This window comes from Denticeps clupeoides, chromosome 5 (assembly GCF_900700375.1).
Source record: "Denticeps clupeoides chromosome 5, fDenClu1.1, whole genome shotgun sequence".
In the NCBI taxonomy this organism is placed as follows: domain Eukaryota; kingdom Metazoa; phylum Chordata; class Actinopteri; order Clupeiformes; family Denticipitidae; genus Denticeps; species Denticeps clupeoides.
In genome coordinates, this window is record NC_041711.1 from 27,062,278 (window position 1) to 27,087,921 (window position 25,644).

At 41.3% G+C, this 25,644-nt stretch overlaps 1 protein-coding gene, 1 long non-coding RNA gene and 1 pseudogene across 5 annotated transcripts; 1 reads left to right on the forward strand and 2 right to left on the reverse strand.

Moving 5' to 3' along the window:
* Nucleotides 1-895: 895 nt before the first annotated feature.
* Nucleotides 896-1,016, reverse strand: LOC114791440 (uncharacterized; annotated as a pseudogene).
* Nucleotides 1,017-1,856: 840 nt separating this feature from the next.
* On the forward strand, nucleotides 1,857-7,785 carry LOC114789629 (uncharacterized). 3 transcript variants are annotated; one of them, XR_003749699.1, is made up of 8 exons: nucleotides 1,857-2,874; nucleotides 3,124-3,219; nucleotides 4,103-4,274; nucleotides 4,658-5,123; nucleotides 5,216-5,286; nucleotides 5,453-5,621; nucleotides 6,710-6,848; nucleotides 7,004-7,785. It is a non-coding gene; the product is annotated as an uncharacterized LOC114789629 (long non-coding RNA). The 3 variants fall into 3 exon arrangements; XR_003749698.1 differs by having other exon boundaries at nucleotides 1,867-1,963; nucleotides 2,653-2,874; nucleotides 6,710-7,785; XR_003749700.1 differs by having other exon boundaries at nucleotides 6,710-7,785.
* An 11,646-nt stretch (nucleotides 7,786-19,431) lies between these two features.
* LOC114790537 (double-strand-break repair protein rad21 homolog A-like) lies at nucleotides 19,432-24,354 on the reverse strand. Of its 2 annotated transcripts, none has more exons than XM_028980692.1 (14): nucleotides 24,236-24,354; nucleotides 23,142-23,326; nucleotides 22,890-23,019; nucleotides 22,695-22,794; nucleotides 22,464-22,570; nucleotides 22,159-22,353; nucleotides 21,569-21,691; nucleotides 21,272-21,400; nucleotides 20,952-21,175; nucleotides 20,603-20,756; nucleotides 20,367-20,509; nucleotides 20,082-20,276; nucleotides 19,851-19,934; nucleotides 19,432-19,638 (listed from the first exon to the last, which is right to left on the reverse strand). In XM_028980692.1, exons 2-14 carry the CDS (start codon nucleotides 23,283-23,285, stop codon nucleotides 19,447-19,449), a joined length of 1,920 nt encoding a protein of 639 aa, XP_028836525.1. In that variant the 5' UTR covers nucleotides 23,286-23,326; nucleotides 24,236-24,354; the 3' UTR covers nucleotides 19,432-19,446. The 2 variants fall into 2 exon arrangements, with proteins under 2 accessions (XP_028836525.1, XP_028836524.1); XM_028980691.1 differs by having other exon boundaries at nucleotides 21,272-21,403.
* Nucleotides 24,355-25,644: the final 1,290 nt, after the last annotated feature.

Here is a 25,644-nt window from a genome sequence, read left to right on the forward strand (position 1 = left end):
ATGAAGCCATGGAAGGCCAGGGACAAGGAAGCTGGCGGCGTCCTCCCGGCGAGTCGCGGCTCCTCCGATCAGCGGGGCTGCGTCAGGTGGCGTCCAAATGTGGGTCAGGTCTTTCTGTCACGTCCATGCGGGCATGACGCGGCGGGTGAACGGAGAGGAGGACGTGGGGTGACGAGGAATGACGAGGAATGGAGGACGCTTTCACCTGACATCACTGAACAGGGGTTTAATGGTGAAGCACAGGACAGGGGAGACATCCGAGACGAAGACACTGGTGAACACAAAGACCTGACAGCGGACAGAAACGAACAGGGCAGCTTTATACAATTAACACAGGTGAAAACGATTAGGGAACATTACACAGGACAATGAAACTCCGGTCCGGATCCTGACCCGGACCGGAGTAACCCCCATTTCGGACCGGATCCTGACAGTTATCTGTGGAGACCTTTCTTTGGTACCACCATTACCCATAGTAAAATCCCCTTCATCGTCAAAAAGGCCCTGAATGTACCTTTCAAAGCAACTAAAGAAGTATGATCTTCCACAGTTCTACTTTGCAGTCATTGAATCTATCCTGTGCTCCAACCACCATACAGGACAGGAACCGCCTGCAATGGATTGTAAGAACTGCAGAAAGGTGCATACTCGACAATTCAGATTCTGATAAAGGCACCTTAAAGTGCAGCCATAGTGATGATCAAATTGTAAATATGTGAAAGTGAAGAGATTGTCATTGTGAAACACTGCAGCACAGCACATGGTGACACAATGAAATGTGTCCTCTGCTTTTAGGCCATCACTCTTAGTGAGCAGTGGGCAGCCATAACAGGCAGTGGGGAGCAGTGTGTGGGGACGGTGCTTTGCTCAGTGGCACCTTTGCGAATCAGGATTCGAACTGGCAACCTTCCAACCTTCCTTAACAGCTAAGCCACCACAGCCAGAGTGCAATGGCTGAGCCTAACCCTGGGTGAACCGACTTCTTGATCACAGTATCTCCCCTGCCAGGTAAGTGTTCTCTTCTTATGGATGATTCAACCACAGCTGCAAAACTGGGAGCATGCAACTCCCTCAAGGAATCACCAGCAACTGGAGACTTGCACTTTTGGACATATCATTTAGAATACAAACTACACTGTAAAAAATGTCCGTAAATTTAACAGTAAAATACCGTATAAATGCTACAGGATACAACCGTATTCCTGAAAACATGGGATAACCGTAGAATTTACAGTGCAAAACCGTAATCAGTTTTACAGAGTAAGACCTTACATTTAACAGTTAAAAACATACGAAAATACAGTTTATTGCAGGAAAATTAACAATATACTGTATTATCCATTACAGAAAAGACATGAATTTCATGTTTTTTACATGTGCAAAAATGTGTTTTTGGAACATTCTTGTGTGAAACTCATGGCATCACATGTGAAAACCCATGAGATAACATGATGTTATTAAACCTGCTTGTGTTGATTTCAGTCAATGCTCTCTAAAAAATGTCATGAAGAAAAGCGTTTCAACATATTCATGCCTTGTAATCTGTACACATTGGAAATGTATAAGTAGTTACTTTACTTTACTTTACTTTATTTAGCAGACGCTTTTATCCAAAGCGACTTACAAGAGGAAGACACCAGCAATTCTTGTTCGATTTCAATAGATTTCTATAGTAGTTGTTATCATAAAATATTGTATTGTAGTGTTTTAAAGAACCACTCCTCTGGACTGGAAACGTTCTTAGGGTGTACTCACACTAGGCACGGTTGCCGAGTACGAGTCTGGCCTGCACTCACATACGCTTTCAGCACGCTTACGTCATTATGGTGGGCGGGGTTTCAGGAGAAACAGGAAGAGCGGCGCTCTCGCTGATCGCATTCGGTTGGCTAGATGGTTTGATGCCGTCGACAGCGTAATACCATTGGAATTGATCTTTTTCGTCTGCAGAGCTGCCAGATTTAAGGTGCATCCCACACCTTTAAATACTGTGCCTGCAGTATTTTAACCTTGTCTCGGCACTGTTCGGTGGTTCTTTGGTATCCCCGATGAAGAAGATAATCCCGTATTTTGCAAAACATATCGGAGTTTTTATGCGTTTTGTCCACCTGTTGTTGATGCTCTCATCTGCCCAAATTTCCAACAAACATTGCACCTTTCCCTTTCCCCGCCATGTTGGTTTTGGAACGTCGCAAAAACGTGACATCACGCGTACTGTTCCGTGCTTCAGCACGGTTAGCGCTCACACTTCATGCGAACCGCGCCCGGGCACGGCTCGGAGCACTCACACTAGTCAAACGCACTCGGGCACGGTTCAAACTGCCTAGTGTGAGTACACCCTTGGTGTATGTGAAGAGCTCTCGTTTGAATTAAGTAAAGAAGTTATTTCTACAAGACGTTTCCTGCAAGCCGTCCTCCCTCTACACCCCGACATGACACATGCTTAAAGTACAAATCAGCCTTTAGTCAACATGCTAATAACCAGAAAAGATTGTAACTTTATGCGCTATTCTTATGTTAAAATTGTGTGTTTTGATAGGTGTGTCCTGTCTGTGTCCAGTGTATTGTTTTGCTGTAATTAGCAGTGGTTTTACTTGTTTAGGGTGTGTGAAACGAAATATCTGAAATTCTACGCTGTTTTGTCTCTGCTCACAGGAATTAGTTGAAAGTATTTGAAAGATAACCGTTAAGCATCGTCCAATCATGATAAAATTGCGCCTTGGACAAAGAATTTGATTGGCTGAGCTCTCATTGGCGCGGAGCGTTTGCGTTTCAGCACGTCGGCAGTGGACAAGTGGCGAACGATTATTGCTTTGACTGAGCAGAACTACAAACTGGTGGGAATGTGAAGTAATATAAATGTGTCTGGGCAAATTGGTAAGTTGAATTAAATTGTTTGAAGAAGTGTGTGGTTTTAAACACGAGTAGCATGTACCCTGTTTGTGGCGCATTATTATATATCTTCGCAGCGCATGTAAAACTTAGTAAGATTTGCAAACACGATGTGAAACAGCATTTAGGTTGTTAAGTTAAAGGGACTCTTTTGTGCATTGCAGGGGACAATTTGGGGTCTCATAATATCGGTGAATTCACAGAAAATTTCAGTTTTTCTGAATATTTCTGCAGGTATTGCCGGATAACACGAACAGATTTTCAAACAGATCCAAATGCATGTGGACCTCAGCGCACTCTTACAGTCTGAAGAACAACAAAACGCTGAAGGTATAATATTTGACTCAATTTTTAATTCATTAAATTACTTCAATGTTTGTGTGCCTGGCCTGCCACCTTGTTTAGGCCATGACATTTTTGAGGGTATCCTTTCCTATGATTTAGGCCTTTACCTGAAGTACTTCATAAAGTAGAAAAAGTGGTTCACTTATTCAATTCTGAATAGACTCATTAAGAAATTTAAGTACAGTGGCTCTGATGCATTGAGTAAGCTATGTGCAGTAAACTCCAATGGAGTAAAGCTTTCTGGTCAGGCTATTCAGAACTGGAATTTTCTAAGACTTCTTCCTGTGATCATGTGTGACAAGGTGAAAGAGCCCACAGATGATGTTTGGCAGTTGACCCTTCAGCTAAAAGACATTGTGGAGCTCATTTGTGCACAGAAAATTTCATTGCCAGAGGTTGCGTACCTTGACGTTCTTATCCAAGAATATCTTGCTTGTAGATTTTCTTTCTTTCCAGGACATAGGTTAAAGCCTAAGCATCACTACTTGCGACATTACCCTGCACTGATTTTAAAGTTTGGTCCTTTGATCAGGTTGTGGACAATGCGCTTTGAAAGTAAGCACAGTTACTTTAAAAGATGTGCTAGGAACTTAAAGAATTTCAAAAACCTGTGCTCCACTCTCTCTGAAAGGCATCAAATGTACCAGGCCTATCTGTCAGAAGGGTCAATGTGTGATCTAAGTTTGAGGGAAATGCACTGCATTTTACCCAGAGCTGTATGGTGATTCTGTTAAAGATGCAATAAGGCAGATTGGATTTACAGAGAATACCAAAGTCCCAGCAGAAGTAATGTACAGGGGTACGTTATACAAAACATTTTTTGGTTAATTTATAATTTATGTGAATTATTATTTTGGTTGTTTTTCAGAAATGGGTGATTCAGAGCTAAACACTTTAAACATCAGCAATGCCATTGATGCTGTATTACCTGAACTCTCAATCGCAACTAAAAAATCTCTTGAGGACACCTTAAAGTCACTTGGAGTGGAGTCCCCAGAAGATTCAAGCCAGGAAATTTATTTCTGTTCTAAAGGAGACCAGTAAGTCCAAGTATTTGTTTCCATTACAAAAAAGGGATGGTTTAATATTAAAATGAAAATTCTGATTGTTCCAAAATGTGTATACATTTCTTTTTCTGCTAAACACAAAGGAAGATATTTGGAAGAATGTCAGTAACCAAGCAGATCTCATTCCCATTTACTGCCTGTTTGGTTACTGGCTTTCTTACAAATATCTTCCTTTGTGTTTAGCAGAACAAATAAATGCATACACGTTTGGAACAATCTGGGAGTGAGAAAGGATGACAGAATTTTGACTATCTTGTCATTCTAAATGAACACCTGGTTTTGAATAACAACAGGGCAACAAACTATTCCTGGTCCAACTAAGTACGTACCTATGTCTTTTTTTTTTTTTTTTACAGCACAAATTTCTGAAAGAGGAAGTGAAGGTTCTCATGAAATCTACATACTAGAGTCAACGAAAAGATATCAACAAAGGAACAGACATGAAAACCCTTACTGAAGAGTGGCCATTTTTGTTTCAGGAAAGTGGAATGGAAGTGCACTTTAAAGACCTCACAGGGATACCACTTAAAGAGATCTTCCTAAACAGCATTGACACAAAGGGAAACAGGCTGTTGAACTTCATGAGGAATGTTTGTGCAACCAGGAACAAGCGTGTTACGAGCTGTCACAAAACTTCAAGTTTTGAGAGGACAGACAAATGGTTGATTCTTCTACTTCTCAAAATTCTTGACTTGATTCTTCTACTTCTCTCCTATTTTGATGAGAAAGAGGCGCTCCTTCTTCATTATGTAGAAGAGACAAGCCTTGAAAAGGATGAAGAGTTGGGAAACTTGCCTGTGACCCCTTGCATCATTGTCTGTGGTAAGTTTAAGTTTTATTCATATACAGTAACACCCTCAAAGCTTTAATGATTAAATGTTTATCTATAAAGTTGAGTTTATATATTTTAACAGTGGTGGTCTGTGCCTCCTCTTCTGGAAAGACACCTGCTTAACCCTCAACTCTGATTTCACAATAATATTAAGTGAGTATCTAGCAAACACAAGTGTCTCTTTTATCATGAACCCTATGTGAAATAGTTTTTCAGTGCAGTACAAAATAAACTGCAATTTGTCTAACAGTCATATTTGCAAATACTCTATTACCTTGCTACATGTACATAACTTCATTGCATTGAAATGTATCCACAGGACCCTCCTGCTATGCTGCTGATCGATTCATGCTCAGTGTGGACCGCAAGATTGTGAATGATGACATCACTACATTCATCGCTGCTGTTAGCCTAATGTTCGGCAGTTATTACTGTTTCAACGTTCACCACCCTACTGAATTGGCATCAGTGCTTGAATTTTTGCAAAGGTATGTAGAGACACCTAGTACCTCACAAAAGTGAGAACATCCCTTACATTTCAGCAATTATTTTATCTTCTTAAGGGACAATACTATAGAAATAAAATATGGGTATATTTTAGAGTAGTCAGTGTGGTGTTTGTATTGCAGTATATATGTTCGGTCCACTGAAAATAACTTTACATACATACATTAATATCAAAATAGCTGGCAACAAAAGTGAGTACACCTTATGTTTTACCAGATTTATGTTGTTTAACCATGCAAAGCCACATGTCCTCTTTATCATGCTCATGTTTTTGTCTGCTTGACAGGACCATACAAGTTTGTGTATCTTGTTTTGGAGCAGTTAAAATTTGGTGCTTTTAGTACGATTTTCTCATACAATTGAATGTTCAACATGGCACCTTATAGCAAAGAACTCTCTGAGGATTTGAGAATTAAAATTGTTGTTCTCCACAAAGATGGCCTAGGCTGTGAGATTATTTTCAGGCTTCTGAGTGTAACCCACCTTGCAAAACCTCTGTATGACCCTGACAACTGTACTGTAAATCGGTGTCAGATTGTTACCAATATTATAGCCTATAGCCTTGCTCATCTTTGTGGAGAGCAACAATTGTAATTCTCAAATCATCAAAGAGTTCTTTGCTCTAAGGTGCCATGTTTAACATCCAGTGGTTGGTATGAGATAATTGGACTCAAATCACCAAATTTTAACTGCTCTAATACAAGATACACAAATTTGTATGGTCCTGTCAAGCAGGCAAAAACATGAACACGACGAATAGGACATGTGGCTTTGCATGGTTAAACAACATACATCTGGTAAAACATAAGGTGTACTCACTTTTGTTGCCAGCTATTTTGACAATAATGGCTGTATGTTAAGTTATTTTCAGAGGGCAGGAAATCTATACTGCTATACAAACAGCACATTGACTGCTCTAAAAATATATCCATATTTCATTTCTATAGTATTGTCCCTTAAGAAAATATACTAAAATAATTGCTGAAATGTGAGGGGTGTACTCACTTTTGTGAGACTGTGTATGTGGCTCAGTTTACAGAGGTTTTCAATGTTGTTTTTTCTTTTCAAGGTGTTTTTTCATCATCAATCCTGAAAAGGGCACAAAGGTGGTGGAAAAGAAGAACAAAAAACAACTCCCAGTGAACCCAAGAGTCTTCACCTTAATCTCAATTACAAGTGGCGAGAGACATTGTAAATGGCCTGCAAAGGTGCCCAGCAACTTGTGTTGTTCCTTGTTCTGCTTTAGTAGTTATTAATGTAAATGTTCGACTTAAACTTTACCTATCTAACTAAAGTGTCAGTTAGATAGCGGAATCTAAATTTTAAATGCATAGTCTTGACCGATTTCTTGTCTGATTTTAAGACTGATCAGCAAATCCCGCCTCCATGTGAACCCGAGAGTTATTACACTTATACAAGACTTGTCTGACCATGAATGGTGCTCACAGTAAGACTGTTCGATGATCCACCCTCTCTCACTCATCCGCCCACAAACATACATACATACAGACACAAACATGCACAAAAACATGCATTGCACACACACACACATACATATACACACACACATGTTCAAGCATGCATACACATACACACTCTGTAGAATATGTACTCTCTCTCTCTCACATATACACACACACAGACACACACACACACATATTAATGATCTATAGTATGGTTCATCTTTGATGATCCTCTCAAACACATACTCCCCTACATGCAGTCATATGCACACACACACACACACACAGGGGGAGAGAGAGAGAGACTCACTCTTACACAGGCATATGTACTCTCTCACACACACACACACGATTCTGATGCTCTTGTGAACCAATGTTCTTAAGATAATGTTAAGTTTGATGGTTCTGAGGTAGTCTTGTGATTACCGAAAGTTGGGCTTTGATTCTTCATTGTTTATGACAATGTCACACACACACAGAGAGAGAGAGAGACACTCACTCTAACACAGACATATACTCTCACACATGAAACATGTTTTATTCTGATGCTGTGTGAACATGTTTTATTCTGATGCTGTGAACCAATGTTCTTGAGATAATACGTTTGACGGTTCTGTGGCAGCCTTGTGGTTAACTAAAGTTGGGCTTTGTTTTTACAATAAAGTCTGTGTGGTTAACAGAATATCTGTGACATGCCTTTATTTCTGTTCCAATATAGTAGTCCTATAATAATGGTGATTTTGTAGTAAAATACTGTGTATGTTTTAGTGAAATCAAATGGGTTTTGATGTCCAATGTAAAAAAAAGTCCCGTAGTTTTTACGGAAAAAAACTGGCAGCTGGGGTTACCAGAACAATTCCGTAAAATATACAACAAAACAGTAATTGCTTTTACCAAATAACATGTACATTTTACAGTTTAAACCAGCATATAACACACTGGACTTCTGTTATATTTACTGGTTTATACTGTAAAATTGACATGTTGTTCAGAATAACATGTACATTTTACAGTTTAAACCAGCATATAACACACTGGACTTCTGTTATATTTACTGGTTTATACTGTAAAATTGACATGTTGTTCAGAATAACATGTACATTTTACAGTTTAAACCAGTAAATATAACAGAAGACCAGTGTGTTATATGCTGGTTTAAACTGTAAAATGTACATGTTATTCAGTAAAAGCAATTACTGTTTTGTTGTATATTTTACGGAATTGTTCTGGTAACCCCAGCTGCCAGTTTTTTTCCGTAAAAACTACGGGATTTTTTTTACAGTGTAATTACGCCATTTATTGGTGGAATTGAGGGTGCAAAGTAATCCACTAAAACCATGGACAGGACAGGGGAAGCAACAGGGACCATTAATAAATCAAGCCATTTAAGTAAAAGATGGGAGCACCGCCAGTCACGCTGCCAGACAATGTCCCATGAGTCCATGGAGGGAAATGGATCATGAATCTTGCCTTATTAACTCATCTCTGAAGTGCACACACACAAGTTTTAGGCAGGGGAGTAAACTTGCTAAACCCTGACCCACCTGCCTAAGGCCCAGTTTATATTTTGCAAAAGCATCTTCACACACACAAAAAAAAAAAAACATCAGCCAAAAAGCCTCCTCTGAAGTCTGATTCTCTTGAGTCAATTAGGAGGACGATGGAGTCAAATTGCCGGCCTTGCATTTTAATCACCCCAATAAAGTGGAAATAATATCCCTGACTTACTGCGCAGAGGGACCGGCAGGGCAGATAAGCTTATTGGGCGAGCATACGAACTTTCTAATCTTTAAGTGGTGCATGTGGACCACAGCGCCGGTCACATTGCGTTCTGCTGAAAAGATGACTTCTGCTGAAAAGATGACGTGAAACACTGCAGCACACTGCCTCTGCATTTAACCCATCACCTTGGTTAACGGCGGAGACAGTACTTTGCTCAGTGGCACCTTGGCGGTTCGGGATTTGAACCATCAACCTTCCGATTATGGGCCCGCTTCCTTATTCACTTGGCCAAGCACTGTCCCTAGGCTGTCAGCGTCCTGCACCAACATTCATCCCATGCTTCTACATACCCTTTCAGGCAAGTTCAGCCATTTTAGACACACCCTGCATGACACCTCAAGAAACCTCAGGCTTCTCCATGCTGGGCGGGTCAGTGCAGAACTAACTGTGCTCACTCAGCAGACAAGCTCAGCAATTTATCACCTAAGAACATCTCTTCCTTTCCCCACATGGCAAGGCCAGTGCTTCCACATTCAGACCACTCGCTCTCTGCTGTGCACTCCAGCGGCAGGAAAGCAATTTTACAAACTCTGCATACCTATTATTTATCCAGACAACACACTCACTCCCCCCGGCCCCCTAAACCCCCTATTCCCTTTCTCCATGCAGCGTGGAGAAGGACCCTATGGAGCAGCCCGACACAGTCACCTGTTGATGCTCCTGCAGTGCTCTCCAGCTCATTGTATATGCAAGGTGTCCGTCCACCACAGCTTGAGCTCAGCTTATCAGTGTCAGGCTTCTAATCTCACATCGAGGAACGGGTAAGTAAAAATTATGCAGCAGTCGCCGGCTCTCTGAGGCAGAAATGTGCTCAGCTCTGCACAACCAGCTTTAACCTGTGGGAATGTAGGAAGCTGGATTTCTAGGGTCTGATGGCAGTTCAGGCCATTAAAGCTTTGAGCAGAATCTCAATGTTATTCTTCATATGCCACGGGTGAGGCTGCACCATTGTTTAGTTTTATCAGAAACGGACCACCGGGCCACACTGCTCCTGTCCTGTTCAGACAAAATGACAGCAACGATGTGGGATACGAGGCAGCTTGATCTTCCTCTTCCACCACATTTCTCTTGTCCATTGCTCATTAGGGAAGCTTGAGGGTCCCCAACATTCTACTGTCGACCGTCTGAGCGCTAACAAGCAGCCACTAAGAACAGGGCCTTGCAGACTGTTAGCTGTGCAGGTCAGGGGACAGACCCTCCTGACACGAGGCTGACAGAAGAGCAAAAGCAAATCAGCTCTGCCATTTGCAGCAAGTGTCTCTGCCAGCATACAAGCTCTGATTGGATAGTTGGGGGGAAGTAGTATCTCAGAGCTTCTGCTGGTAGTGTGATTTTGATGAGAAAAGCATGAAAAAGAAGAGAAATTATCCTCAAATCAAACAAGTTGTTGATTGAATACAGTGCAGCATTGATGCCATCTTGGTGGATTCTTCTCTCACTGCCTTTGGTTTTTTTGTGTAGGTGTGTGTGTGTGTGTGTGCGCGCGCGCATGTGCCTTGAATGCACAAGTGGCCTTGCGTGATTATTGCTTTTTCAGAATGTTGGTAATAAAACACATGATTGCTAGCTTTCTGCAACTGTAATGAGACTACAGCAAAATTGCAGACTAATATACCTCTAATTTAGGACAACGTCACATGCCTGCTTCGAATTTTGTTTGGAAACGTTCAGCCATTCGGCCTTGGAGACTCTGGCAAGTTATCAGGCCCATTAGGAACCGAGTGCTTGTGGCACGGGCAATGCTTTTACAAATCATGGTGTCATGATCCGGTCCAGAAGGGTTTACTTCACGTTCTGTTTCACGTTCGTCCTGTGTAATGTTTCCTAATCGTGTTCAGCAGTGTCTGATTGTATAAAGCTGCCCTGTTTGTGTCTGTTCACCGTCGGGTCATTGTTACATGTTCCTGTTACCGGATGTCTGTACTGTCCTGTTCATCACAGATTAAACCCCTGTTACGTGACGTCATGCAAATGCGTCCTCCTTCATCGTCAAGTCTTATCATCTCAGAACACCTGCCTCGCCATGCCAAACGCCCGTGACACATGGTTATTATCCAGAGTAGTTCATTGGTGATCTCCAACAGGACATCAGCCACCAGGCCCAACAGGACCACCTCACTGTCCTGCCCCTCCCTGATCTTTAACAAAACCTGCCATGACAGGAGAAAGGAAGACAGTGAGTGTGGGAGAAAACCTGACTGGAGGTTGAGAGTCTAAGTGTGAGTGAGAAAGCAACTGAGAAAAGGACAAGGATGAGGGAGTGTGTGGGAGTAGGGTGGCAGGGAAGAGAAACCATAACATACGCATGCAAATTTAGAAAAAAAACTTAGGAATATGCAATGAGAATTCTGACTGCCACTGCCATGGTAACAAAGTTCTGTTCTTGCTGCTCCCCAGGAACATTCAGCTCTATAGCTTAAGGTGGGAGGACAATGGTTAATGCAGACTAAATGAGCCTTAATTACTTTATCGTCTTTTGGAGGAAAGAAAAAAATTCAGAGTGAATGTGGATGTACACAGAATATGTTTCCCAAAGTAAACACTGTCACCTAACAAACGAATGATATTGTGGCCATCAACCACATTCTATTCTTGCCTCTGATATGCACATACAGCTTATTCAAGTACAGATGTCAGAAGTCCCATTACAAAGGGAGATGGAGGAAGATAATAAAAAAACTGACTGAAGAGGCACAGACAAACAACAGACCACAGAACATACATCACCCACAACAGTCAGCAGCGACCACCACACCCACCATCCAATGCAACAAGGTCCACATATCAAGCATGGATTCAGCCCGCAAAAGTTGCAGTAGTTTACTTGAATCTTGCAGATGGTACAAAAACTGACCATTATGCCCTAAAGATGGGTGCATCATAATAAATGTTATGCTATGAAATCTATGTGCAGATAAGTATATGTAATTATGCAAAAAGAAATTGCAAAAACTATGAATAAATCAGAAAGCAAATTCAAATTCAAATTCAAATTTTATTTGTCACATACACAGTCATACACGGTATGATGTGCAGTGAAATGCTTTCTGCAACTGCTACAGACCACAGTATTGCAAATGTTGCAAGTAAACAGTGAACCAATATGCAAATATTGCAAACATAACCAAATATTACACTTTTACGTCTTTAACATAAAATATGTGTAACTGGTAGGGTGAAGGTGTGCAAATGAGTTACAGTTTTTTACAATGTTTAAGGAAGAAGAAAGAGCCATAAAAGCCATAAAAGAAAGAGCAGTAAGGGCAAAGTGATTATGTGCAAAGTGGTTTTGTGCAAAGTTTTGTGCAAAAGAGTCCGGAGTGATTAGAGGTGAAGTGCATGAGTTCTATGTACTCTTGATGTTGAGAGCTTGGACAGCCTGCGGGAAGAAGCTCCTCCTCATTCTCTCTGTGTTGGACTTCAGGGAGCGAAAGCGCTTCCCTGATCGCAGCAGAGAGAAGAGTCCATTGTTGGGGTGGGTGAGGTCCTTCACTATCTTCCTGGCCCTGGTGCAGCACCGTTTGCTGTAGATAGATTGACATATGCTACATAGACATGTAGCATCACATATTTACAGGTAGTGATGGATTTGAGCAAGAAATTCAACAGGATGGTGACATAATAGTACAGATAACAAAAAATACACCATTGATTTATTTGTATATTTATATTTTTCATACACACCCTTACAGAGGCACTGTGCTGTGCATGATGCATACAATGTTTCACAATGACAATCACTTAGCATTCACCTCAGAGGACACCCCAAAACATAGAAGGAAAACTCAGCAAAAATAAGACTCAAAGGTAGAAAAAATTATTCAAATTGTCATTTATTATGATCCATAGAAGAAGCTATTTGTCAATTTCTAAACATGTAAATGCGTTTTTGTTGCAGTCAGTCATCCATATAGTGGACTGGTGACTAGGGGATGTCTTTACTGACATACTACGCAGCCTCAGCCAGTACAATGCAAAAGGCCAAGTTAAGGTGACCTGTCAAGGTATAGCCTGTCAACCGTCACACAGTGGTGAAGACAGCTAAATAAAAAAAAGCTTCATTTCAGTGTGTCACAATGTTCCGGCAACTGAGTGCCAAACACAAACAAAAGGCAAATGAGGAGAAAGGCAGAAATATACTGAGCCTGTAAATGTGATTCGCCTGCTCGGGCTGAGAATGGTCAAGAATACTGAACACGGCAGCCAGTCCATGTTCCACGAGTGCGGATGAAAGGTTATTTCAAAGGCTATTCTTGGTACTTTGAGGGCTTGGGTGGGTGGAGAGGAGGAATGCTTTAAGGTCAGACAAAAAAACCCAACTCTGTCAGTTCAGAAATCCAGCCCATCTTTCAACTTCAGCTGAGGTCTTCAACAGCACGAACGCTGAAAAACCTCAGTCCTTTAAATCATTTATGCTGCTAGTCAAACGGCTGCTTCCTGCTCCGTAATGGATGGTTAAGAGACTGAGTGTGAGTAACATCTGGATGGCTGCTGCTGCATTACACCAATACTGCTCTTATCTGCATGATTCATCTCATGATCATTTTTTTGTTTTTGTTTTTATTCATTCCCTTTTTGGTTTGGAATTTTTGGTTTGATCATTCGTAAAATGACCTAGAGAAACTGGCCATTGCTCCAGAGTCATTGTCCCTGTAACTACTGATTGTAAGTCACTCTGGGTGTCTGACTAATGCTGTGAATGAAATGTTGTAACAATTCAACTGTATTCTAACTAACTGTAACCATTTGGTAACAGCAGCAACAGGTCATGTAAAATCCCAAAGTTACACACAGTAGCTACAGACCTCCAGACCTTTTGTGGGCTTAGTTCAAGACCAGTACATAGACAGCTGCATGGAATCAATTTCCATGGGCAAGCAGCTGAATCTACCGCTGCTTTTGGCAGCTATTATTTCTTCAGTTAATTTTCCATTAAATGAATAAATAAAAATCCATCCAATAAGGCCACATGCTGCTCTGCTCTGCTTTTTTCTCAGCGAATAAGCAAATTCTGAAGCATACATTGCGACTTTTGGCCCTCGCCAGGTGCACCGCCTGCAGGTGGTGGCGAGAACATTGTTTTTTCTCACAACCTGGCGTGAGACCCAGGAGACTGAAATACTGCAAAATAATAATAACGTGGTTAAACGCGAGAAAATTATGTCTCATCTTGTTAAAAGCAGAGGACACATTTGGTGTCACCGAGTGCTGTGCTACAGTGTTTCACAATTATTCCACTACCTAGAGGTCAAGACAGAGAAGTGTCTAGTTGAGTGTCTTCCTTGTACCTTCTGGGGTGGAGGGACCAGTCAAGTAGTACAGGATGGACAGAGAAAGCCAGGTGCAAAGCGAAATTGTGGGAACAGTTTATGGATTTTACATTTTTTCATTTTACATTTACAGCATTTATCAGACGCCTTTATCCAGAGCAACTTACAATCAGAGGTTACAGGGACAGTCCCCCCTGGAGAAACTTAGGGTTAAGTGTCTCGCTCAGGGACACAATGGTAGTAAGTGGGATTTGAACCTGGGTCTTCTGGTTCATAGGCGAGTGTGTTACCCACTAGGCCACTACCACCCCGGGATGGCCTCTTCCTGTTCAAACATGACTGCGCCCCATTGAACAAAGTCAAAGATGATCAAGTTTAGTCTAGAGGAACTTGACTGGTCTGCACAGAGCTCTGACCTCAACGTGGAATGAAATGGAGTGGAAACTGTGAGCCAGGCCTTCTGGTCCAACATCAGTGCCTGACCTCCAAAATGGTCTTCTGGTTGAAAATTTTCAAACTCATATAAACACACTCCTAAACCTTGTAGAAAGCCTCCCCAGGGCAGTTGGGCCAAACGTTAATAAAAGCCCATGGATGGGATTAAATGGCATTCAATTTCATGTGATTGTATGTTAAAAACAATGGAGTCAAAATACACAGTTTGTGAACCAACAAGCACCCGAGGAGGGTGTCCTGGTCTGATGAATCACATTTTCTATATGTCAAGTCATTTACATTTCACAGCATTTATCAACTTACAGGGCATTTGGAAAGTATTCACAGCATGTTATGTTGTTATGTTACAGTCTTATTTCAAAATGGATTAAATAAATGTATTCCTCAGAACACATAAAAAACTTATAATGACAATTACTTGAGGCTTCTGCGATTTAAAAATTATTAAAGATATAAAAAAAAAACAAGAAACCACATGTACGTAAATATTTGCCAGTAATTACAGCCTCAAGTCTTTTTGATGCCACAAGCTTGGCATCAAAAGGATCTCCAGATCCTTGAGCAGTTTCACACATTCCTCTTGGAAACACCTCCCAAACTCCGTTAGGTTGGATGGGAAGCGTCAGCCATTTTAAGATCTCTCAAATGAGATCTCAAGTTTGGGTTCTGGCTGGGCCACTCAAGGACATTCAAAGATATAAAAGCCACTCCTTTGATACAGTATCTTGGTTGTGTGCTTCTCTTGTGTCCTTCTGCAGCTGAAAGATAAAATCAAGAATGCTCTGGAACAGGTTTTCATCCAGGATGTCTATGCGCATTGCTGCAGTCATCTTTCCCTCTATCCTGACTAGTGTGACTATCCTGATGATCAGTGCCTGGTGTCTTTCCAAATGTGACGCCTGGCATTCCCACCAGAGAGTTCAATCTTTTTCTCATCAGAGCACAGAGTTTTGGTTCACATGGTTTGAGAGTCCTTATGGTGCCTTTTGACAAACTCCAGGCAGGCTGCCATGGCCCTTTTACTAAGGAGTGGCTTCTGTCCCACCACTCTACCATACAGGCTTTATTGATGGGTTCCTGGAGTCTTCTGGTTCATAGGCGAGTGTGTTACCCACTAGGCTACTACCACCATGCTACAAGGTTCTAGTCTGTCCATAGAGGACCTCGGGTTTTTGGTCACCTTCCTGACTAAGGCCCCTCTCCCCGATCACTCAGTTTAGGTGGCCGGTCTACTCAAGGAACAGTTCTGGTGGTTTAAACTTCTTCCCCTAATGGATTATGTAGGCCACTGTACTCATTGGGACCTTCAAAGCAGCAGACATTTTTCTCGAGACAATCCTGTCTCAGAGGTCTACAGACAATTCCTTTGAATTTATGCTTGGTTTGTACTCTGACATGAACCGTCAAGTGTGGAACCTTATATAGACAGATGTGTACCTTTCCAAATCATGACCATCATGGAGTCCACATTTTTTCACATGAGGACTCCACGTAAGCTCAATGAAGATCAGGGAAAATCAAGAATTTTGAGCCTTATGACAAAGCCGTGAATACTTATGTACACATGCTTTCTCGTTTTTTTTTAAATTTGTAATAAATGTGCTAAAACCTCAAGTAAACTTTTTTTTACGTTGTCATTATTGGGTATTGTATGTAGAATTCTGAGGGAAAAAGTGAATTTTGGAATAAGGCTGTAAAATGAAAAACTATGGAAAAACTGAAAATACTTTCCAGATGCACTGTACAATCAGTAATTACAGGGACAGTTCATCTGGCGACTGTCACAGGCACAAGGGGGATCTGAACACACTAGGTTACAACCATGATGCTTTGGGAACCACTTACACAATATTCAGTATACTTCAGAAGGATCTTGAGCCCTGCCACACTACAAAAATATGACACAACAATGGGTGTCAAATGTCGATTTGGCCTCCAAATTCTCCAGATCTCATTCCATCTTAGTATCTGTGGCACCACCTTGCAATTTTCAGGACTTAAAGGATCTGCTGCTGACAGTTTGGTATCAGATACCACAGCATGCCTTCAGAGGTTTAGTATAATCCATACCTTGCCAGGTCAGGGCAAAAAGAGGCCCCTTCTCAATATTAGGTGATCAGGTGTAATATTATAGCTGAATGGTGTATGATGCCAAAAAAATTATAACATTATACCATTTTATAATGCCTTATGTATATAACATCACATTTGAATTAATTATTTTACCACATATTCTTCAACATTTTATCTAAATGACTTAAAGCAACACATGCAAAGTGCAGAAGAAGACATAGGAGATGCCCACTTCAACATGTAAAGGCTCCCCTCGATCAGATCACTCAGTCTGACTACCAAGCAGGGGAAGGATAAGTCATACCCCGAGCCTTCTATGTCAGGCTCAAAGTCAATACAAATCCCTATTCTCCCCCTCCATTAGTCCAGGCACAATATTGGAATGCTTAATGAGACCATGCAGTGACTGTGTTTTTCCTTCAGGGTGAAGCCACACAAACCAAAAAAATACATATATATTTACACAGCAGGGTCGCCTGGGATGGAAATCTCTCCAGCCGTAAGGGAGCATCTAACAATCAGCATCATTATATCGTTGTACAGTTTTTAGAAACCAACAAGATAGCAAAAAGACTCAGAAGAACTCAGAACACACTCAAAAACATCAACACTGACCTCAATGTCTTCACTTGCTGTGGGTGGGTAGCTAATTTAAAACTGTAATACAAAAGTGACTGAAGCTGCAGAAGCCGGTGTCATGTCAAATAGATCCAGACCACTCCCAACAGTTACTGGAGTCCAAAAACTTTTTGGAAGCAAGTTCAGATGTGGCTCTCTTAACCTGCTTTTGCTAACAAAGAATTGTCAGCCCTTACGCTCGGCAGTTGTAGGGCATGTTTTAAGCCAGTCTCAGCAACAGAATGATGCAATACAAAGAAACTACTTATATCATTTCAGGATTATTACTTACTGAGGACGTCTTCATATCATCACATCCATCAAATTATACTGTGCAGCTCCACAGTAATTCTTCAGCATGCGATGTGCACTGAGTAGCTAGATAACATTTTGAGAATTAATTGATATAACATGACACTGTAAAATATTCAGAAGGTTCCCACATACACCATAAACCACGTCATAAACACGAAGTGCTGCACCCAAACTTTCCAAAAAAGATACACAAATCAGCATTTGAGAATTAAATAAAATCCAGGATAAAAGAGGACGGCTTTTCAAGGTCTTCTGAAAAAATATGAAATGCAAGTAAACTGCCATGCTGCATTCTCCATTGCCTAGGATGAAGTTGTTCCCTGGAACAAGTTTGCCATCTGTTGGAGGAAAAGTAAAAAAAAAAAAATCTGTACATTTAGGGGCGATGTAAATGGAGGGAGTTATGACAACTCTAGCTGGTCTGGAGGTTATTGGGGGGGGGGGGGGGGGGGGGGTGGGGGGGGTGGGTTCAATGTATATTCTTTTATTTACATTTATGGCATTTAGAAGACACTCTTGTCCAGAGCTTTGTAGTCAATGTCTGATCCGCATAAACGGGTTAAATACCAAGCGCAAAGAACCTTACATTTAAAAACCAAAAGTACAGTAAGGAAAATACTTTTATTTTTGTAATGGAGAAGTTCTGTATTTAGTCCAGTAGATTTATAGGGTGCACATATTCTAGCGGTGACTTCATATATTTGTATTGGAATGTCTTTGCCCACACTAGCAAAGTTCCTCCTCGTTTACATGTCTATATGATTTGTACCATGTCTGCTTTATCCATATTGTGAATACAACGTATGCTGTCAAGTGAAATTTGTCTAATTAATTTCTACATCAAACTTTAAGCATCTGTGTAAGAAAAACTATTAGATCACTCAATTACCATTCAAAAAATGTTTCTTCAACAAGAAAAGAAACCACAGCCACGTTGTCATTAGAAAGGACAACTTTGTAAATGTTGAAGATGATACAGTAAGCAGTACATCCCAATTGATGGGATACCTTGATTGATTTAGTCTACACCAGGTCATGATCTAAATGTGCCATAAAGTAATATTAAAAAATGTTCTTCAACACATGGAATGCTTTGTGACTGGAACCACAGAGTGATCAGGGGAAGTCAATAACTTGTATTGATAATAGCCAAATATCTTCACATGAAAATTCCAGACTATTCTATAGTATTATCAGTACAATAAGATGTATAACAGATGAAAAAGGACAAAGAAAAAACAATTATGTTCAGAAGAATTTTTTAAGAAAAACAAAAGCAACATTTTCAGAGATTAACAGTTTAAACGTTTAACATGCAACATCAGCAAAAATCTGTGCACACAATTATCACAAGTGCATAACATAAGGTTTATCTAAATTTTTAATATGAGGCTCTATGATAACACGGGCAGGGGGAAAAAATGAGCATTTTAAAAAGAAAACACTCAGCAGTAAAATAAACATCTCGTTTATGAAAAGGAGTACAAATGTACAAACGCCTATGCTACCAGAAGCTTTTTAAAAGTTGAACATTTATAACATTAGATGACAACAATAAATGGTGGATAAGCAAAATGTTGGAGTATGGAAGTATAAAAATAGCTGTAACAGTGTGTGATCGATTGTACTTGATGTCAAAGATGTACATTATTATACATAATCATACCCTCTCCTCTGTTTTGGAATAAAAGTACTGCACGATTCTGCCCAAAAAAAAACAAAAAAAACAAAAAAAAAACAGTTAACAAAAACACCCACCCCCACCCCCACCCTCAACCCCAAGAAGTAGTATAAAAATCAAACTACTGATAAAAGTGAATAAAATCTATCTATACAATATGGAATCTTGGGCCTGGCGTAGCTACGATGTCACTGTACGGTTCTGGTTGGGAGAGCTCGATGGCTTGCTGCTTCTTGAGCACTAGGAAGCTGTAGAACTTGGCAGCAGCTTGCTTCTTGTTGTTGTTTCTGCAGAGTTCCAGCAGGCTGATGGACTGAGCTCCTGTCTTGGCCACAACCCGCTATGAACACAAAGAGAAAAACAATTAAAACAAGAAATATGTGAAGTGAGGACGCTGGCGAGTGGCAAACATCCACTAAATAATATTATAAAGAGACAACTATTATGCAATCATGCTATTGACTTTCAAGCAAAATCAAGGCAACAATCACATTCATGTTAATCCAAATTACTTTCTATTTCACAATCAATAAAGAAACCAGCCACACTTGCCTGGAGACCATGAAGCATTTGCTGGGTCCTCTTATTCCAACGTTTCTCTTCTTGGTCCTGGTCTCCTCCCTGGCCGTCTTCCTCCTAATATAAGCAAAAACATTATATATATATATAAAAAAAGAAAAAAACAAAACAACTCACCTCAATCAATACTGTACTCACACACACAAGATGGTTTTAGAGGACGAATGTCAGTTATTGAAAAAAAAAAAAAAAAAAAGTTCTTACCTCCTCTTCTTCACTGTCATTTTTGTCCTTCTCTTTGCCCTTCTCACCAAGCAGATCAAACTCAGGCACCAGGGTGCTAAGGTTAGCACTGCTGAGGTTGGCGCTACAGATGCTGGCAGTGTCTTCTGGAGGCATTTCCACCTGAGGCACATCCAGTTGTTGTGCCAATACAGATGGCTGATCCAATACAGCCAGCTACAGATACAAATATAAATAATAAATCGAATACCAATAACAATAATCGATTGGCAAGTGAAAACCTCTAAGACACATATGGTAACTCACAGGCATGATGTCCTCCTTGTCAGATTTGCGCTTGCCACGCTGCCTGGATGGTGGAGGCATGAGAGTCTCATCAGCCAGAATGGTTCTGCTGCCCTCAATGGAGGATGCCTGGAGCATGCTGGGCTCTTCCATAATTGTCTGATCTTTAAAAACCAAGAAACATGATCACCACAGTCTCCTTACTGTATGTGTTTTCTTTCACTCATGCTACAATGTTATTCATATGGAGAACTCACCAATGATGTCTCCTCTAGGCCCAAGAGGTTCCTCTCTGGGCACCTCAGGGTTCTCCAGCTCCTTCAGGAATTCATCCAGACTGTCAGCCTCACCTCCCTTCCTTCTCTTCCTCAGCTCATCAGGAACCAGTGGAGTCAGGCAGCGTGTGAACATCTGACAGGACCATAGAACACATGAAAGGACATTGAGGAGATTTTTCTTTGTTTAACTTAACATTGCCCAGGTAATTGCAGATGTGTGTATATAGTATAAGAAAGCATCATTATGCAGGACAGCATAAGAAAAGACTAATATGGCCACCGATAAAATGGCATATGCAATCCATTAAGATGTAACTGCAGGTCGTACCTTGAGCAGCCTGTTGTTCCAGAGTGGCTGAGCGGGCAGAGAGAAGAGCTTCTCCACACCACCAGTCTCCTTCCACATCATCAGTTTCTTGGTAGGTGGGGCCAGGTCCAGAGTGGTGACAATGTCAGAGTAATCGCTTAACTGAGCACGGATGGTCTTGCTGTCCAGCTCCTTTAGACTGTCAACAATCAGCTTTCTCTTCCGCTTTGCTTTAGTCTCCTTTACTGTTTAAAAATAAATAAAAATAATTAGATAAATGATCTGAAGCAAATCTCTGAAATTACAACAAATATGTAAAAAGAAAAAAAAAATCCCTTTACCAGTGATGTCGATGGGCTCCAGTGCAAAGGCTTCCTCTTCATTGGGTACCAGAGTGGTTTGTTCAGTCTGGTCAGCCATAGCAGGTAGCGGCTCTGCAGGGCCAGAGTCTGGACTGTCAGGAGCTCCAGCTGCTAAACCCAAACACAGGAGAGAGAAAAAGAGAGAGAGAGGGGGGGGAAAAATAAACCTCAGAAAACCATATTTGGGTAACAAACAAATTATTGGTAAACATGATATTCAAAACCATTACAGCCTACCTGGTAATTAACAGAAATGAAGATAAAGAGATCACTTACGAGAAAAGTTATCGAAGTCATCATCATCATCTCCATGGTCTGGGGGCATCATCACACTGTCTGTGATAGTTGGTGGATCATCAAAAATTCCACCACCATCTTCATTGCTAAGGAGCTTATCAACTGAAATATCACAGAGATAAAGTATTTTCATTATGGGTTGCCAGGGGTATCGAAAGAAATTATAAAGAAAATGCCTTATGCTGATACAGCAACAATCACAAATGCTAAAAACCACTGATTACATCCACAGACAGGAGATGCTGAAGCTAATGTGTGTTTCATCAAATGGAACTGAACAGTGATTTATTTTTGCATTGGCACTAAAAAAACATGTAAAAAACAAGGCTAATTAAACTGAAGCGCTTTACAAATTTGACTAGCTTGTGAATGTACTTATCTGAAGCAGCTAATTAAACATTTCAAATTCCTTTCAGCATGCAAAAGGTAATATGCAGTACTCAGTATATACAGATTTTCCACATATTCAAATCATATTCAAGTAGGTAGAAACATTTCTGTCTGGATTATCAAGTTTACTCTGTTCTAGGAAAAGACCCCTATTTTTTATGATCCATCATGCCCCTCACCAAGCATTCCTCCATCACTGTTGCCCATGTTATCCCCAAAGTCATCATAATCCATCTGGTTGGATTTGTCTGGCAGGTTGGCTGTACTTGGCTCAGCCTCCAGGAGAAGGTTTGAGGATGTAGAGCCGTGGATGATATCCACCTCAAAGGCATTCTCCTCTCTCATTATCTCTCTGTCATCCATGCCAAAGTCCCCTGCAAATCACCATACACACAATTTACTCAATAACACAGAATTTCAACAAAGAAGCTACTGCTTTGTAGGGGGGGGGGTACAAGCTTTACAAAAGTGCATGGAAGTTTACCAAAGTCGTTATCCTGCAGCAGGTTTATGTTGCCCACTTCCTCTCTCATAGTGATCTCCTCCACACGACTCTGGTTAAGTGTGAACTGCTGGGCTACATCAATGTCACTGTGGGTAATGAATGCATAAACTTTAAACAACATTTTCTGCAATAACACAACAGTGTCTGGTTTTTGAAAGGCTGACTGATGCAAACATTGCTCTCCGGTTTTGGCAATGAGCAAAAACTCACTCCAGGTCAGGCAGTGGTTGGTCAAAATCATGAAACTCCTCAGGTAAGGTGATTGCATTGTATGCAGCTTCCCGGTTATCTTCCGGAAGGTCCACCACACCTGGATAAATCACAACCAAGCACAGTGTGAATAATGCATAGGGCAGAGAAGTAAGAAGTACATTCATTTACATAAACTATAATAAACCTAACTACCTGGACGGAAAGCCATCTTGATCTTGATGAATGCCTCATTACAATCAGCAAGGAGATACTTTGCTTTCCTATGGTAGATCCGAACCACACCCAGAAGCAGATGACCAGAGGTGCGCAAAGCCATCTTCACCTAAAAGACCCACAAAAAAATTCTCAACGTGCAATTGTTTTTCAGACCGCTGAGCATGAGCTTTATTCTAACAAGATAAAAGAAGTGAAGCAACAATGTGAATGGCAGAAACATTGCTTTACCTTGGGTGAAATGATGCTCTCCACACTGCTCTCCAGGTTGCATTCAAACACATGGGCCTTGGTCAGTTTCTTGTCCCAGTGAGCCGCCAGCCAGATTTTGGCCAGCGGCCCACGTTTGCTGAGGACAAAGTGGGCGTAAAACATCGCCCCGAGTGCTTTCTCTCACAGTAAGAGATGAGATACACCTACAAAAAAGGTAAATAATATGATGAATATTATTATGAAATATCTGTAATCTCCATGAGCCATAGAAAAAAAGGAAATACAAAGTTAAATGTTATAGAATCAAAACGACGCTGGTAATGAGCCCGAAGGTCGAATGAAGCACCGAATCGCAGTTAATCGCAGCATTGGCTCCATTTCGGCCACCCAAAGGAAACGAGGACGACAAACACAGACGTGCGGACTGTGTGAGTGGCAGCCTAGCCTGCCGACGCGCCTCGCAGGTAAAAACGCCCTTCCCCAAAATAAACAGCAGCAGTTGGCATCTCATCAACGAGCAAAGCAGAACGTAAGCAAAAAAAAAAAAAAAAAAAAACCCCTTATCGTTTCACCATTAGTTACATCACGATACCTGTCTATATTTCACCATCATTTTCACGACTAAACGACCTGAGGACTGGAGGTTTGATTTCTGCGCAAAAAAAAAAAAAAGCATAGTGAAGAATTATCCTTTTGCAGCGTTAAATCCATCCCGGCACATGGAGCGCGCAACATGTAGCCGTGAGTTTCTCCTCCGACCGAGACCGTTTCTGCTAGCTAGCTACAACGTTAGCTTCTTAGCACGATGGGAGCTAATTTGGCGAAGCGGCGGGAAACACAACACAAGTAAAACCGGGCTGAATTTTAATGTAATGCGTGCAAACATTCTACCGCCCGACTGAATGCACGAAGGTGGTAACATTAATATCGGGGTAAATAAACAAATAAATGCAATAAGGCTAGCTTAGCCTGCTAGCACGCATAGCTTTTCAGCTAGCTCGCACGGCAACGTCAGTAAAGCGAATCAAAATTTACCCAAAGCCTTAAGGTTGGCTAAGGCCAAACAATGAAAATGCGCGTCGGACGCACAGCGGTCCGCGACGCTCACTCACAAATCCGGGCTCCTTGCTCTTCAATGCCGAAGTTAGTCGCTAATTCCCTCCACTGCCTTATTCATTACAACAAGCAAGATGGCGCCAACTTCCTTCCTCCCGCTCGGAACGCTTTAAAACCGAACGGGGATGTTTACAGTCAAATTTTCGACCGGGGCGGGGCTTTCTGTGTGGGAGGGGCTTTGTTTGTGGGCGGGGCGGCCTGCTCGCCAGACGTGCGCCCTGAACCGGGACGGCGGCGTTAAACATCAACGCAACCGATGGTTGAAACAGATTTTACTGTTTTACGAAAGTGACCGTAAGGGATTTGCGTTCGCTGTAATGTACATAGGTCAAATGCGATGTTATTGCCATCGAAGATGCCCTTTTCCTGAAATACATGCGATGTTATTGCCATCGAAGATGCCCTTTTCCTGAAATATGCTTAATGTAACTAAATAAACGCGCCCAGTTCCATTCCCTGAAAACAGTCCTACTGAGAATTTACGCACATTCGAAATTCTGTCTAATAGCTTTGATAAATTTAATAACCATCTTAAGACTTTTCAGCAGTTTGCAGAGGTTTTTTTTATTGTAGAAAATTTCTGAGGCATTTTCAGTAGAACTGGTAAAAGGCAGTTATTGAACAATAACACCATAAATCATTCATAGCAAACAACCATATATATGTCATTTGAAAACACAAAGACAAAAATTCTGTTTGGATGATTCATTTTCCCCTTCACAGAGAATGATGTAAGTGGTAAATTGTATGCATAGAAACCAAATAGCTCTGCACCTTCTCCTGCTGCTGCTTTCGGTTGCAATTTCTCTGATATTCAGTAAATATAAAAATAAAATTTTGCTTGGGTTCACTCTAAATCATTTCATCCCTGGCTTTTCTGTTGTGCCAGATTTGAATCAGATTAAAATGCAGCCCTTGATCTTCTCACAACGGTGGAAATGTCACTGCAGAATATCTGACCTTGAACAGATAGCTACTGTGAGACAGAAAATTTATCAGAGCATATAAGATGAGGTTGAATCCAGTGGAAGCGGCCCGTAATCGGAAGGTTGTGGGTTCAAATCCTGAACCACCAAGGTGCCACTGAGCAAAGCACCGTCCCCCACACGCCTGTCATAGCTGCACACTTCTCACCAAGGGTGATGGTTAAAAGCAGAGGACACATTTAGTTTTTTGTGCAAGGTGTTCCATGCTGTTGTCACCACCACCCCAGGGGGCACACAAACGCCCGAGGGGATGATCACCCCGAAGGAAACGGGGTCAAGTTCAAGGCAAGCATTATATACTTTTTTAACATTTCCTGCTCATTCTACAGCATGCCGTCTTCAGGTCATGGTAAACCAATCCTCTCCCCTTTCACCGTGTGTGTGGCCTCCCACTGAGGAGCCAAACTCTGTCCAGCTCC

Bases quoted from the DNA above. Each gene is read 5' to 3' on its own strand.
- LOC114790537 (XM_028980691.1), bottom strand. From the start codon at position 23,285: ATGTTTTACGCCCACTTTGTCCTCAGCAAACGTGGGCCGCTGGCCAAA. The intron at 22,571-22,694 runs GTGAGTTTTTGC...CATTACCCACAG, and splicing joins CAACCACTGCCTGACCTGGA to TGACATTGATGTAGCCCAGC. The intron at 21,404-21,568 runs GTAAGTGATCTC...GTTTGGGTTTAG, and splicing joins TGACTTCGATAACTTTTCTC to CAGCTGGAGCTCCTGACAGT.